At 47.2% G+C, this 16,625-nt stretch overlaps 1 protein-coding gene across 1 annotated transcript in view; it reads right to left on the bottom strand.

Moving 5' to 3' along the window:
* Nucleotides 1–16,625, bottom strand: part of GALNT18 (polypeptide N-acetylgalactosaminyltransferase 18) — a 338,519-nt gene that overhangs the window by 42,823 nt on the left and 279,071 nt on the right. The window contains exons 8-9 of the mRNA XM_024757098.1: nt 13,366–13,503; nt 7,771–7,866 (exon numbers count right to left, since the gene is read on the bottom strand). Of these exons, the coding sequence (XP_024612866.1) occupies nt 7,771–7,866; nt 13,366–13,503 (234 nt within the window). The remainder of the gene's footprint in view (nt 1–7,770; nt 7,867–13,365; nt 13,504–16,625) is intronic.

Genomic DNA, 16,625 nt, shown 5'->3' with positions numbered 1-16,625 from the left:
GTTGAATTGTGTACCTCAAAAATTCATATGTTGAAGTCCTAACATCTAGTGCCTCAGAATGTGACCTTATTTGGAAATAAGTGTAATAAACAATTACACTGCAGATGTAATTATTTAAGTTAGGATGAGGTCATTCTGGAGTGGTGGCCCCTGATCCAATATGACTGGCATCCTCATAAAAAGGGGGAATTTGGACACAGACAAGCACACAGGGAGAACACCATGTGACGATGGAGTTATGCTGCCCCAAGCCAAGGAACTACCAGAAGCTAAGGAGAGAGGCCTGGGATTGGTCCTTTCCTAGCGCCTTTGGAGAGAGCATGGCCCTGCCGGCATCTTGGTCTTGGACTTCTAGCCTTCAGAACTGTGAGATGATAAATTTCTGTTCTCTAAGCCACCCAGTCTGCACTCCTTTGTTACGGCTGCTCTAGGAAATAACTGGGGGGAAAGTCCATGTGCTTCGACTGTGAATCCACAAGGGTACCCAAGTCACTAAGGGCCTGGAGAGTCACCCCACCTTTAGCCAACTTTGTGAAAAGACTAAAAGAACTACCTAAAACCTGGAAATAAGGCAAAAAAAGGACGGGAGGTTACCTATCCTTTCAATAGCATAACTGGAGCATAGTCTAACAAGCCCACCCAAGAGTATGTAATTTTCCAAGAGAATATACCTGTGTTCGACTTTGTTATTTACCTTTTGATTAGTACCCAGACACTATGAAGTTAAACGTTAACTTCTAGATTCCTGTCTGGGTAGAAAAGATCACATTAAAGGCTATGATTTTATTTCCCTGTAGGACATTAATTACTTTTGTATCTAATCTATAATCTTATTCTAACACTCTTTTTTAGAAAATGCTTACAGATACTGAGTTCCTCAAATACTTTCAGTACCTGCTTACTGTTTCCCTTATTAATGAGTTAAATACGTTTTTATCCCTTGTTCATTTTAATTTGTTTAATGTTTAAAGTAAAATGTTTTACTTCTTTGAATTGACAAAATTAACTTGTTTGGTTAATGCCAGTGAGGTTTGGGGATTGATTATTACCTGGCTGATACAGGTTCTCTCTGGTTTTAAAACCCCAAATGAGAAAACCTTAGAAATTTGGATGAAGGAAGCAACGAAGGGAAGTTCATCCTCAAAGTCGGCAGGATGAACTTGACCAGGTCGCAGTCCTGCTTTCTTGTCCTCTTCCTCCTTCACCATTCTTGCCTGGCTGAAATCCAAGGCATGCAGCTCAACTGTGGCCACATACATAATTCCCAAGAAAGAAAAGACGGAGGATGAAATAATACAGAAAAGTCTGTTTCCAGCACTAGAATGGCAACTTCGTGAGGGCAGCGACTTCCATATGGCTCATCACTGTCTCGCAAGGCCAAGAGCAGTATCTGGCAAATTATGGACTCTCATTCGTTAAAGAAAAATTTAAAAAGGTAATGAATTAAAAAGTCATAGAACTTCAGGGTGGGGGCGCCCTTAGGGATTTCTCAGCTTAAGCATCCACATGACATAGGAACCCTGCGCAATGCCCCTGGAGCCCACCAAACATGGCTTGGACGCCTCTGATGATGGAGAGGCCACGATTGCCTGAGCCAACGACTGGAAAAAGTTTCCTTTACACTCAGTCAAAAAATCTGTGTCCTTATAATTTTGGAAGTTTCATGTCTCCCTTAAATCTGCTCCTCTCCAGGCTAAACAATTCTCATTCGTAAGGACATGGTCTTGAATCTCTTTACCGATCTGGTAATAATTATCCAATATTTAGTAAGCAATGACTGTGTACCGGGTTTGTTGTCTAAGTGTTTTACGTGCATCAACTTATTTAATTCTTGTACCAATCCTAAAATGCAGACACTAATCTCTACTTTATAGGTTATGAAACTGACACAAAGAAGCTATGACACCTATCCAGGGAACTGGGTTAGTAAGTGGTAGGGCTGGGATTTGAACTCAGGTAGTCTGGTTCTTGACCACTCTATACCTCATCATTTGCCTTTCAACATTTTTACTCTTCCTATCAAGTGTGATGCTCGGGGAGGAACATGTGAGGTTTCATAACAGAGCCCAGAAAGACTGTCACCTCGGGCAGGTCTCTGTTCCCCAGACAACAATGTGAGGTACCACATCCCTCCTCTGGAGTTGTACCATGCACAACCTGCATAATTGGACGTGGCAGTCCCATCTGTGAACTTCCCCGGGTTCTCCTTGACCTCTGTGGCCATGGTACCAAGAGATTTGCTGAGAGCTGTTAGTAGGAGGGGAAAATATTCCTGGAAATGCATATTGAGCACTTAATTTGCACCAATTCTGGGAGATTCAGAGTATCCCTGAGGCCTGTATCTGTCCACAGTCCCCTTCTGAGATGTACCCTGACCTTGTGCTAAGGTGATATCCCTGAGCTCCTCCTTTTCTCGTCTCTTCCGTGAGCCAATGAAATTCTTAAGGGCTAGTGGATGCCTTTGGGAAGCCTTGAGAGCCAGAGGCCCTGCCTCCTCAGCCATCGCTTACCCCTGTACCCATGTCCACCCCTAGTGGATGGATGAACTCCCGCCAAGGATACACAGCCCATCTCCAGGATGACCCAGTTCTCCCCAGTTCTCCCAACTCACTGGGAAGGCCATACTCAACAAACTCCTGCCACGGCAGAGCACCTACACCTCTCTGTTCTGGGAAATGTGTGTGATTTGAGGCTGGTCTCAAGCCTCCTTACCTCTGGGCTGTGCACCTCAGCTGCAGGCCTGGTAGGAGAGGGCAACTGGGCCCAGTTAGGGTTGTTCCATATACAGCCCACTTATACGAGGGTTCTGTGGGGAACGGGGAGGGGGACCCAAGTCTGCTTGCTGCAGCTCCACATCGAGAAGCTGATTTACACAGCATCAAGGGAAGGCAGCTCCCAGAATTCCTGGCAAGCGCAGCACAAACTCACAGCTTCCCAGGCCAACTGAATTTCAGAACAAAAGCATTTGAGGTAAGCAGATTGTCAGAGCTGGCCGAGCTGGGCCTGGAGATGGCCAGTCCAACTTCCTGGCTTGCAGATAAGAATACAGACCCAGACAAACCTAATCAATGGTGCTAGAGATCAGAATTGTCATTACCTTTGTGTAGAGGTATTGACCAAGAGGCGCAATGAGGAAGCCCACTGGGGTGATGAGTTTGATCTGGGTGGTGTCTGTACAGCATCTACACATGTGGAAACTCATTGAACTGCACACCTAAGATGTGTGTACTTTAGTGTGAAAGTACACCTCAATAAAAGAATAAAACAAAATAAAGGCCCAGAGAGGGGTAAGGTGACATTGCAAATGTGTGGCAAGACCAGGCCTAGGACTCAGGCTTCCTGATGCCCCATTCACTGCCCTCGCCCCTACACCACTGCATTTTTTGCTGCTATAGCAAAATGCTCTCGTAGTCTATGGGTCGGCTTTGACCAGAGCAGGAACCTACGGCACGTGGCACGTGAGGCCAAGGAAAGCCAGTCCAATGTGGGTTGGAGTTAGAAACTTGAGGGTATTTATACTGAGCAAGGCTCAATGAGCAGTGATAATAATAATATTATCATTATAGCAATACTAATAGCTAACATTTATTGAGCACTATTTAAATCTATTACATCCTTTCAACAACCGTTATGGTATATACCGTTATTAATCCGCAAGTTACAGATTAAAAAAATAGGCCCAAATGGAAAAACCTGCCCGAAGGTTCACAGCTAGAAAGTTCCAAAGCTGACATCTGGACTCCGGCGAGCTGGCTCCAGAATCCACACTCCTAACAACACAGACTGCCCCGTATTGAATCATCTGCACCTGGCAGGCCGGCAGCCTCTGCTTGAACAGACAGCCATCATCCCACAGAGGAAACACCTGACGCTCAGTCAGTGCTCTAGCTAAGCACCAACCCTGCACATTCCCACATAGATTTGTTAAAAGAAAGTTTACCTGTTGTGTTCTTGGTCATAGGCGTTACAAAGCAGAGAGGGAATTTACACAAAGACCCAACTACCTATGACCTGGCCGTCTTGACTCACACTCAAGAACAACTGAAGACCCAGGTGCCTGGCTGCATTTATAATCAGAGAAATGCAAATTAAAACTACCATGTGACAGCACTATACACCCACCGTAATGTCTAGAAGTTTAAAAAGACAGACAGTACCAAATACTGGCAAGACTGGGAAATAACTAGAACTCTAATATATGGCTGGTGGGAGTAAAAATTAACACAACTACTTTGGAAAACTGACAGTATTTTAGATGGCTCTGGCCGCCACAACAAAATGCCGCAGGCTGGGCGGCTTAAACAACGGAAGCTTATTTTCACGCAGTTTTGGGAGTCTGGAAGTGCAAGACCAAGGTGCTGGCATCCCGTTTCTTGTGAGGGACTTCTCTTCCTGGCTTGCAAACGACTCCCTCCTTGGTGTGTCCTCACGTGGCAGAGAGAGAGAGACAGGGAATGATGAGCTCTCTGGTGGCTCTTCTTAGAAGGACACCAATCCTCTCAAATCAGGGCTCCACTTTATGACCTTATTTAACCTAATTACTTCCTTACACCGAATATAGTCAGGATTAGCACTGCAACACGTGGATTTTGGGGTGACACAATTTCAGTCAATAGCATTCTGTTCTTGGCCCCCCGAATTCCTTTCCTTCTCTCATTCAACATACATTCATTTCATCCCGCCAGCCCCGAAAGTCTTAACTCATTCCAGCATCAACTCGTCTAAAGTCCAAATATCATTGAAATATCATCTAAATCAGATATGTGTGAGACACAGGGTATGATTCATCCTGAGGCAAAATTTCTCTCCAGTTAAGACACTGTGAAATCAGACAAGTTATGTGCTTTCAAAATGTGATGGTGGGACAAGCATAGGATAGACGATTGTGTTCCAAAAGGGAGAAGTTGAAAGGAAGAAAGGGCTGATGGGCCCCAAGCAAGCCCAAACCACAGCAAGGCAAATTCCACTTGATCTTAAGGCTCAAGAATAATCATCTTTTGTCTCGATACTCTGCCCTCCAGGCCCACTGCCACAGGTGGCAGCCGCCTGCCCCTTCAGCTCTCTGGAGTGGTCCCACCCAAGGTGCTCGCTGCTTTGGCCCTACCCCTCTGGTACTGGGTCATCCTTGCCCACTGAAACCAGAGCAGCAGGCCTATCCTTTGAGGGAATGGCCTTACCCCTGGGCCTGTGGTGGGAGTGGCAGCCCTGATGATGTCTACATCACCTTCAGTACTATTCTTCCCTTTTCTTGAGGAATGGTGCATGTTCACAACTGAATAGCTATGTGGTCCCATCTTATAGAATCCAAGAAGTCCAATAGCGTTCCTTCACTCTGCCCCACTTTTTCTTTAGTTCAAACTGGCAGTGTCTCTGCTGGTATAAGCCCATCTCTACTGATGCCTTCTGTTGTGAGATGACTAATTAAGTCCATGAATCCCACCCATGATCTCTTAACCAAATGGTTGTTCAGTCACACTCTTGGTATTCTCTCCAGAAGAAGCTTTCTCATTTTTTTGCAAAGTGAACAGGCTAAGAATTTCCCAAATCTTCAAGTTAAGGTTAAATGAGGTCATAAGGGTACAGCTCTGATCCAATTGGGTTAGTGTTCCTTTAAGAAGAGACACCAGGGCTTCCCTGGTGGCGCAGTGGTTGAGAGGCCCGCGTACAGCAAAAACAAAACAAAACAAAAAAACACCCTAGAGCTTGCTTAGTCTCCCCCTGTCACGTGAGGACACTGCGTGAAGGCGACAATCTGCAAGGCTAGAAAGAGAGCTCTCAGCAGAAAGCTGGCATTTTTTTTTTTTTTTTTTTTGGTACTTGGGCCTCTCACTGCTGTGGCCTCTCCCGTTGCGGAGCACAGGCTCCGGACGCGCAGGCTCAGCAGCCATGGCTCACGGGCCCAGCCGCTCCGCGGCATGTGGGATCTTCCCGGACCGGGGCACGAACCCGTGTCCCCTGCATCGGCAGGCGGACTCTCAACCCCTGCGCCACCAGGGAAGGAAGCCCCTCAGCTGGCACTTTGATCTTGGACTTTAAGCCTCATAACTGAGAAAATAAATTTCTATGGTTTAAGCTACCCAGCCTATGGCATTCTATTATGGCAGCCCTAGCAGACTAATGTAGGTACTGTCTACAGAAAGTGAACATATACTGGTCTGCAAGGCAGAAGTAGAGACACAGATGTAGAGAACAAACATATGGACACCAAGGGTGGAAAGCTGGGGGGGTGGGATGAATTGGGAGATTGGGATTGACATATATATACTAATATGTATAAAATAGATAACTAATAACAAAAAAAGGAACATATGTCAACCCTACGACTCAGTGATTCGACTCTTAGGTATAAATCCAAAAGAAATTAGTACATATGTGCACCAAAAGACATGGACAAGATGTTCACAGCAGCAGTATTCATAATTCTCCCAACATGGCAATAGTCCAACTGTCCATCAACAGTAGACTATATAGTGAAAATGGTATATCCATAAGATGCAATACTACATAGTAACAAAAGTGAGCAGATTACAACTACACGTAACAGTAAGGAAGCACTTTACAGATATGATGGAAAAAAGATGCCAACATGAGAAAGCATATACCCTATGATGCTATTTACATAAAATTCAAAATCAAGCAATAATGTTTTTTCTTGACCTGGGTGCTGGTTACATGAGTGTGTTTGCCCTGAAAATTCATTAATCCTGTACACTTATCATTAGTCTATTTGCTGTATATATGTTCTATGTCAATAAAAAGTTTACATAAAAATAGTCACTCATTAAAAATGTCACACCATTGTAATAATGGAGAATGAGTTGCTACACTGTGTGGTGTGAAGGCAGTGCGATCTGCTGACCTGTGACTGACCACTCAGTGATGTCACAGCAGCTTGGCCCACAAAAAGGACAAGGTGGTGGAGATCACAGTGGACAATTGCTGGGAAGTCTCGGCATCGTACACCGGGTACACACACATCGCGATCTCCTTTAGCTGTGTGTTCAGGCCGGTAACAACTCTTCTAAGCACTAAATTGCAGTTGCACGAATATACGCATCTTCTACACTAAGCTACCTTTTAAAAATCCTTGTACGCTTCTGGAGGTAAGGTAAGTAAACTCTGAAAATGTCAAGTCATAACAGGTCAGTCTATGGCACTCTTGGTCAAGAACTGCCCACTGTACTCTGTTGAACAAACCGTTTCTCTTGCCAGTGTCTCAACAGCCTCTTCAGATATCTGAAGCCTAGGCTATGAATGGAGAATTTTGGAGGGATAACTTACTTTCCTGGTAGCTTCCCTTTATTCTCCACCAGAAAGTCAGAGGAGCTAGAAAGGATCTCATGGCTGTATATTTTGGTCCCAGCTATGATCTACTAAAGGGCAGAGCCTGAGGCTGTGAAGTGGCACTCCGAAGGGACTCTGAGACATCAGGGAGCCCGGGGAACTTTGGGTTCCCTCCTGCTAGGGAAAGGCATGGCTGCAAGAGCCAGGGCTGTAATTTACGCACAGTCTCCCCAACGGAGGCAGGTGTTCCTCTTTAGAGATGCATCACCTTCCTTGTGCCCCACCCCAGGGGATCCTGGCAACCCAGCACCTGCTCCTTCAGACTCCTTCCAGGCATGGCAGGTATGACCCGCTTTTTTGCTCATGAGGACACTTCCTAATGAAAAGCTCCCAAGGCCTCTGGGCCCAGAGTAGCCATGACAGAGTTTAGCTTTTCCTTCCCCACACCGGACACACACGTGCATGGGGATCTCTCAGAGCACTCACCTGGGGCGTCATCCCGTGGCAGATGTACACGATAGGAATGTTCTCTGTGTCTGGACCCTGATCAAGACACAAATCAGTCTTCAGAGAGTTCTGCAGCTGAACGCCAGAGGAGAGGCGGCCACACCGAAGAGAAAGGAACAGAGAAACAGATGCATTAAATCAGGAGAAACAAGCATTCCACTGAGACAGGCTCTGCTTCCATAATCAATCCGAGGCCCTCTGAATACTATGGAAACCAACAAGCTCCAGCTTTCGCCTTGCATCAGGGTGCTGAGGGAAGACCAGCCCCCTCTGGAGGGGAAGCATTAGGACTCTGTTAAACAAGCTGGGTCTGCGGAGCTGGGATAGTCTAGGTAAAGAGAAAAGATACGCATGCACACACACGAGATGCTACTAGATTTTTCACCCCCTCCTTTTGCACAAGGGTGGCATAATGGCCTTCAGAAGTCCGTGGATAGAAGTCTTTGTTCTTGAGGGTTGGGGGAAGTAGGCAACGTGTCAGCTGTTTGGGGGCCTGGGATATCCTCTAGTACCTGGCCTTCTCTGCTTCCTGCAGATCCAGCAGTGGTTGGCCAGGCCCCAGCGGAGGCCCAGCTGATGAGGGTTCTCCAGAGTGGGAGGTCTGGTGGGAGAATAAGAGAGAAGGGGGCCAGAGTGGGAGCAGGGGAAGAGAGGGGTATCTCTTATCCTCACCTACAAGCACATGGCAATCAACAGAACAAATGTCTGGGTACCATGAACCAATGTCTTCCCACATCTAGGTAGGAAAGCGGATATTCAATGTCCCCTTCCGGCTTAAGCTCACTCTCAGCCTTTGGAAAGGGCAGCTTACGGTCCACATGGTCCTGCTCGCATGCCATAGCTGAGTAGACCGTGGCAGGCACCAACAAACAGCTTAGAATGAATTAACAGTTGTCTTTCTTTCCTCCCCTCTCCTGGTCCTTCTCTTTCTGGAATGTGACTATCTCATGATCCGCTTATTCTGTCCTAGGAGTCCAGATGAGAGACCAGACACCGTGGTCAGTGGGTGCTGGCCACTAGGATGGTGAGGCCATTTAGACTGGGTGTGGTGGATCTGCTGGGCCATGTGCAAGCAGAGGAATCCGGTGTGATCAATGAGGAGATGAGGCAGGAGGCAGATAGGTTTAGAGACAAGAGAGATCATCCTGCCGCCGCTGCAGTTTGAGTGGCTTCCCAGCTCAAGTGCTCATGTCCAGCTGTACTTTAGTTCCTAAGCCCATGACAGAGTTTGTGGTATCTTTACCCACCTAAACTTGAGCTAGCTTCAATAGCTCTTCTTAGCAATCAAAGTACTCTGTTCACAACAGGAGGCTGGAGATCAGAATCCAGGGGGAGACCAGGGCAATGGGCCACAGGTGGGTCATCTATCTGGGGAAGGCCAGAGGTAGACAGCAGCTAAGTTTTCGTAGTCCTGATGGACGTGGCAGGAGTGCAGTGAACCCAGTTAAGGGGTGCGAAATGGAACAGATAACCAGAGGCCCACGTGTGCTCTATGTGACCCCTGTTCTTGACAGGGGACAAGGAACAGAGCCAAAGCGTTTTCTCTCGAGCTCCCTTTCCTTTACTGGGTGATAGCAGCTCAATCTCAAACTTGAAGTTTAGGGGTTCTGCAGAAATATGATCATGTTGTCAGTTCCCTAGGCAGGGCCCCAGAAGCATCGATGCAGCAAATCCTCTATCATAAACCAATTACTTGGCTGGCCTGTGTGGGAGGAGCATAGGCAAATACTCTCTGGACTTCTCCCACAGCCCATGGAGGGGTGGGTGTCACATTTGAAGCCGAACACTGTAATCCATCAGTGAGACCTGCTAACTTCTACTACAAAGAGAAAGTTCCAGAAAGCCCTGATGTCAGACTTGGATCTCCCCTGGATCCCCAAAGCTGGCCTCTGAATGAGGGGTGGGTGGTGCCTTTTGATAAAGTCCTCCTTGGCTCTGTATCATCCACCCCCCATTAAGTAGGTGGTCTGTTGGGGAAGTTGGGAGAGACGGGCTGAGATAGAATCCTGGCTCCAGCTGTGTGGCCTTGGACAAAGCAACATAATTCCTCAACTGTTTCCTTCACTCTCAAATAGGGAATAATACTAGTGCCAACCTCATAGGATTGTGGATTAACTGAAACAATATCTACAAGTACTCAGCACAGGGCCTGACAAATAGCAAATGTGCAATAATTGTTAGCTACTATTATTACCGTTATAACCTTTCTGAAGGCCGTTCAGGGAAACTAGCTTTTATGACTGCATCTATGTGCCAGGTCCCAGGTGAAATGCTTTCCATGCATTATCCCACCTAATTCTCAAAATAACATAGCCAGATCGGTAATACTATCTCTTTTAAGGGTGCAAGAAGTGTGTTACAGTAGGAAGCTCTGCACACCTCTCGGTCTGTCATGCTGTTCCCACTGCATGGACCCTCTGCCCTGGCCTTCTCTTTTCCCTGACTGACTCCTCCTCTTCCTGTGGTCCTCAGCTTCTCTGTCACTCTGGAAGCCTTTCCTGACTCACATCTGGGTGTGAGGCCAACACCTCCATTTCTCTGATTGCAGCACTTAACACGCTGTATTCTTGTCACTTCTCCACTTGCCCGTCTCCTCTATCAGTCACCAGACTAGCTCTCAGGCTTTCTCACAGCCTGCGACATGGGTCAGCCCTGGCACATATTACACAGTAAGTATGTGTGAATGAATGAAGAAAATGAACAGTGAATGAATGGCATCATAGTTGGACAAATGGCAGAGCTGGAGTCTGTCGGTCTCCGAAGTCCAAGCTCTTTCCATCATGCAAATGGAGACGATCCTGAGACTGTGAAAGACGCCCCATGAAGTGATGTGACTATAACCTTTCAGGTTTTGCAAACTGTCAAGGTCACGTAGTGATTAAGTAGCAAAGCTAATGTTCAGAAGCAGGCATGTCTGTTTCCAGATGCTGCTCCATCTCTACTGTCAGCACCAGAGCTGGGATTATGCAAAGCCATGCCCTCTCCCAGGCCCGGAGCTCGGTGATCCAGGCGGATGCCCATGTCCACACAGCGGGGCCCACAGGCCCTTCAGCCCGCAGGAGGCATTAGTGGGACCTATTACTGGATTAATGAGCAGGGTTATATAGACTTGACAATGGCCTGAGAATCCCAGGGGGTTATTTGACCTGAGCAATGCAGTTTAGGCATGAGTTGGAAGGGAAAAAGAAAAAAAAAAAAAACAACGTGTCCCTGAGAAGACATCTGGTCTTTCCATTTCAGAATAAAAGTAATCACCAGGAAGAAAGATTCAGCCCCAGAAATCCTCTTGCTCTTGTGCTGCATCCTGCCCTGCCCATTGTCACCTTACTGCCCCCATTAAGAGTTCATTATGCTCCTGCACAAGCAAGAATCTCTCTGCTCACGTAAGAACCTAGCCTGTTGAGGAGGCAGGAGGGAGGGGGGCTGGCTGGGCCCTGAACAGAAGCAGGTAGATGAACATGCAGGGGGTCAGAGACGTCCGCCAGGCCCAGGAACGGCTGACACAGCTCAGCCCTCTGGGATGGCAAGTAGAGGTTTTCCAGCACAACCGAGTGAAAACAGCCCCAGCTGTGGACTCAAACGGATCTGGATCACAACCCTGTATATGCCACTTACTATTTGACCAACCAAAGGTTTCTGGGTGTGGTGGTGAGGAGACTACATGGTAAACCTGCTGTATGTGCTCATAAGATGAGACCCTTCTGCTTGGAAGACAAGAACGCCCTGGGCCAAGACCCAGAATTGCAATGGCTGCGTGCATACACCTCCACTGTTATTGCTTTCCCCGCTTCTCTGGCTGAATTTGGCTAATACTCTTTAGCTACAGCTGATAGCTTGGTGAGACCATGAATCCAGAAGCTTGCCCTGGCTCCCAGAGGTCTGGGCCAATAGTTTCTCTGGAGCCACAGTAGCTAACTATTCTGTTTGGGCTGGGTTCGACAGTGGCCAAGCAGCACACACAACTTGCTATGGGCTGGGTGTAGGGGTACCAGTAACTGCTGCATCCTCAGGATGGTTCTGGGGAGGTAGATGGGACTGATGGGCACCTCACAGTCCAGTGTGTTTCCACGGTGATGACAGGATCTGGAGCCTCAGGTAACAGCTGGGCGGCGCCAGCTGAGGAGTTTTCTGACATCTGAATTATACCAGCCTGGGAAGTGGAGAGGCAAGAGGCTACTGGGCGGTACTCTCAGGACATGTCAGCCATGCCGTGGGGACTCTTGTGGGAAGATATGACCCCCTCCTACAGGTTGGCCTCCGGGGACAACAGAGGCCCTGCAGGAGGGTGGGAAGGGGGGAGTTCCTGGGACCTTGGCTCTGTCTCCTTTAGAATCCTAGGATGTGAGAGTTGGGAGAACCCCAGGGAAACACTGAGGCCAACCCTTCAGCAAGGATTCTTCTCCTCCCAGGCTGACGTTGTACCCCTAATGTTCCTGCTGAGGCAGGCGTTGAACTCAGTTCTGAGCACAGGTCATCAAAGGAAGAGGCCTCAGTTCTTCCTTCAAATTTTCATCCTGGGATATCTAAAAGGTCTGAAGGGACACTGCAAAGGGAGGAATGACAGTGATATCAGAAGCTGATGTTTCAGATTCAGTTTCACTGTTGATTAACTGCGTGAATATGAGCAAGTCACTTTGCCTCTCTGTCTCCCCATCTGCAACACAGCAGGGGGTGGGGGTAAGGCAGGTGGCCCCAGGAGATAGTTTTGAGGGCTTAACTGTCATAGAAAATCTTTATGTGTTCAGTCAGCAAAAACCAGGTGAGATATCCAAAAATCAATCAGGTATTTAAAATACCTTAAGAGTTGTATGGTCCTGGGGATATTGGAAGAATGGGAGAGTTTATAATGTTCAAAGTATTTTAACCTTAGACACAAAACACATTTATGTATCTGAGACTTTCTTCTACCCACAAGGACAGTATTATTTTACCACACTTAACATAGGAAGAAACTAAGGCCAATAGACATTAAGAGACTTGCCCAGGAAGCGGCTGGGTCAAGAGTGGAACCAGGTCCAAACCCTCTGCTCTGTCCCTCCATCTTGCTGCCTCTGCTGGGGGAACTGCTCGCTGCCAATCAATAAGTGGTACTAAAACATCCCTCAAAATACAGCAAACTCAGGAAGGTTATATTTCCCAGAATGCCTTACCAGGAGGCTCTGTGTGAGTGAAAGACATAGCCCCGTGGGTGGGGGAGGCATGAAGGCTGGTTGGTAGAACTTCAGGCACCCATGCTTGAGGAACAGTGGAGTTTGTTACATTGTCTTGCAATCTTAACCTGACTTCAGGTTTTTGTTTTATTAAGTGGGATATGCAGGTTTGGGGCCAGAGCTGAATTGCTTAGGACTGTAAAGGAGAGACTAAGCACCTCTCTCAAGGGAATGGAGAGGTTTGGGCTATGAAAGCATAGGCTGCCTCTCACTCAGCTCCAGAAATCAGCCTCTTGTCCACAGGTCTACCACACGTCCCATACTGGGGGCCAAGAGGCTCTTCCCCTCCCTGACTCTCCACACCTCTCTCTGGTCCTGCTCTCTGTCTGTGTCTGGGCGAAACCCCGAGGGGCGAGCTCCTTACCACCCCATAGGCAATGATGTCTGAGTACATCCTCATCTCTGGGTACACGCTGACCAGGTACCACCGGAAGGTCTTGCACTGCAGCTGTTTTCTCAGAGCCTTCCTTGCAGTGATGTCCCCGATGTCAATTCCTGAGTCCTGCACAGGATGCAAACACAGAGATTCAGCCACCACCAGGGCACAGCTTTTCCCTGAACCTCCCCAACCATGGTTCTGGAGACTGTCTGGTGAAGGGACAACCTGGGAATATAACTCATGCACTTCCCAACGTGTGCCTTGGCCCCATAACCGTCCCCGTTTGGTCTGTGAAACATCAGATCAGCACTGATGGGGACTGTCATCAAAGGCCATTGAAAATAAAGATGCAAATCCTTAAAAATTTCTAAAAGAAAAAAAAGCTGTAGTCTTTGTATAAGTGAAAGAAATGGGAAGAATACAGTCTGATTAAGGTTTTCTCTCCCTCAAGAGATAAGATGAGAGATTCTGAACCGCTAGGGGAGAGGAAGAGAGAAGGGAAAGAGTTGAAGATGGAATAATGCTAATTACATTACTATTCCTAAGGATCATGGCAACTAAGTCTTACATAACACAATGTGTCAGGCTGTGCTCTGCATGAGATAGGCACATATACTTATATTTTACTTATATTAAATTTATGTACATGGTCCCATTTAAACCTATGAGGGAGTACAATATAATCCTCATTTTACAGATGAAGAGTTGAGACAAAGGGAGGTTCAGTGACCTCCTGGGTGACTTGCCCAGAGTCTCACAGCTAATAAGTGGTGGACCTGAGAGTTGAACCCAATCAACCTGGGTCTGGAGTTTGGGCATTAAAATTTACCCGGCGCATTTTTAGGAGCCTGCCCTTCTGCCTCTTAAGACCAAGTCCCTATGGGAGAAGCAGCCTACCTCTTTAGGCCTGGGGGCTTAGCATAGACAGCACTGTGTCTCTCACTTCCCAGGTGTACCAGAGAGGTGGCCCTTGAGCCATCGACATGCAGCAGACAAGGAGTAGACATGGAGACATGGATGTGTCCTTGAGTGAGAGCGAGAGAGAAGCCCCTACGTTTCTTGTGGTCCCAGAGCAGAGGGGAAGCCCTGGGCTTGCACCCCAGCTGTTGAACAGGGCACAGAAGCAGCTGAGAAAGAGCTGATGCCACAGCAGAGGATGCAAAGGGGTCCCTCCAGTGGGGGATCAGATGGCGATGGGTGACACCTCAGAGGATGACACCATGGAGCCAGGGATCAGAGGGGCACGTGGTATCTCATGAGACATAAGCCCACAGCAGAGACAGAGGAGGACGGGGAAGCACATACAGCTCTCTCCCACTGACACTGCAGTCCACGTGCTGGCAGTGTTACCCCATCTGGTTCTGCCATCAACTCCGGGATCAAGTTACAGGGGTTGGGAAAATAATGAAATTGACAGTTTAAGTCTGAAATGTTTGGGAAAAATCACAAAGATGGCTGCTGCATGTATCTGGACATGATCAGAACGCATTTTTTGATATCAGTCAACAGGGGCTTGAGTCAAAACAAAATGTAGATATAGAAGAAATACACTTATTTTTGCCCACCAGAGTTCAGGTCATGTAAAAATTTGAACCTGCCACAGCCTGAAGGTTTAAGTTCCAGACTCCTAGGGTGTGATTTCAGTGAGGATATACCTTTTGAGTATTTCTTGATGACCTTTTCTCTGATGGGTCTGCTCCCTGGCTCCTGCCGGGAGCCCTCCCAGCAACTGCTACTTGGCCTTTCTCTGCTGGACCCCGGCTCCCTGACGATCAGGAAACATGTTCTGCTGATCTCTGTACCCACAGTCTAGCGCTGCGCCTGAACTATATTGAAGAGACCGAGTTGAAAAAATATTTATGAAATAGTGAACTTAGCAACTGACAATAAATGTATCCTGCTCACCCCTCCCATACCCCAAGACATCTGTTAAGTGTTAACTCTTTAAACTTCTCTGCACTTTATCCTCCCATCACAAAGCTATTTGCCTGGACCCAGGTCTTCTCACTTCATGCTATACTTGCCTTTATGTGATGACAAATTAACACTGTCTCAGCTTTTAGGGAAAGAAACTAGAAGAACCTACCTCAGCAAGGCCTCTGTATTTTCCTAAAAATCTAGGTTCCCATGGGAAAACTTCCTTTCTACATTCAGGATCAAAGGAAGGTTTGTCTCTCTACTTATAATCTAATCAAAAGTAGGAGAGAGACAATCCATCAGGAGTCCATCTCTACTTTAACTTCTAGGAGACTCAAGAACCAGAGTTTTGCTCAGCTTACGTGTCTGGATATCATGTCCCTTTCCTCTTCCTGTTTATTCATGGACTTTTGCCTTTCCATTTTAACGGTTCAGCACATCTGTACTGTGTGTTTACTGTAAACTGCATCAAACTCTTTTTCAGAGCAGGGGGAGGAAATTGAGAAATAAGCAAACATTCTCAGAGAAGGTCACCTTGACCTTTATTATTAGAAAACAGTAAATGTATCTTCCCCCTCTGCCAAATACTTAGTGTACAGGGTTGAATAGTGTCCCTCCCCAGTATCATGTCGGCCCACATCATGTCGGCCCAGAACCTCCAAACGTGACCTTATTTGGAAATAGGATCTTGCGGATATAATTAACTAGAGATCTTGAGATGTAATCATTCTGGATTTAGGATGAGCCTACATCTTCATAAGAGAAAGGAGAGGGAGGCTTGAACACACAGAGACAGAGGCAGAGAATGGAAAGATACATCTACAAGCCAAGGAACCCCTAGAGCTACCACAAGCTGGAAAAGGCAAGGAAGGATCCTCCCCCAGAGCCTTTGGAGGGAACACAGCCCTGACAGCACCTTGATTTGGAGCTTCTGGCCTCCAGAACTGTGACAGAACACATTTCTGTTGTTGTAAGCCACCAGGTTGTGGTAATTTGTTCTGGCAGCCCTAGGACACTAATGTACTTAGTCACACAAAAAGCTGTCCAGTATTCCTGCCTGTGTGTGCAGCCAGACACAAAATTCCTTGTAGCCAAACCCAAAGAAGGGCTGTTGCCTAAGAACCGTGGTGAGTCATCCTTGGCACTCAGCCTGTCTTCGGGCAAGAGGAAGCAGGGGCGCGTCTAGAGTTCCTGAACCCTGTATAAGGAAATATGGATGCTTTGCTGCAGACTGACTTTGTTTGTTGATAAGCAAACGGATTTTCAATTAAAGTAGAGGCTGCATGAATGCAAGGCTCCTCTGGATTTCCAAAAGCTTGGGACTGAAT

Source organism: Neophocaena asiaeorientalis, unplaced genomic scaffold (assembly GCF_003031525.2).
Source record: "Neophocaena asiaeorientalis asiaeorientalis breed wild unplaced genomic scaffold, Neophocaena_asiaeorientalis_V1.1 scaffold504, whole genome shotgun sequence".
NCBI lineage: Eukaryota > Metazoa > Chordata > Mammalia > Artiodactyla > Phocoenidae > Neophocaena > Neophocaena asiaeorientalis.
Note: the sequence above shows the minus strand (reverse complement) of the source record. Positions and strands in the feature narration are given on the sequence as shown.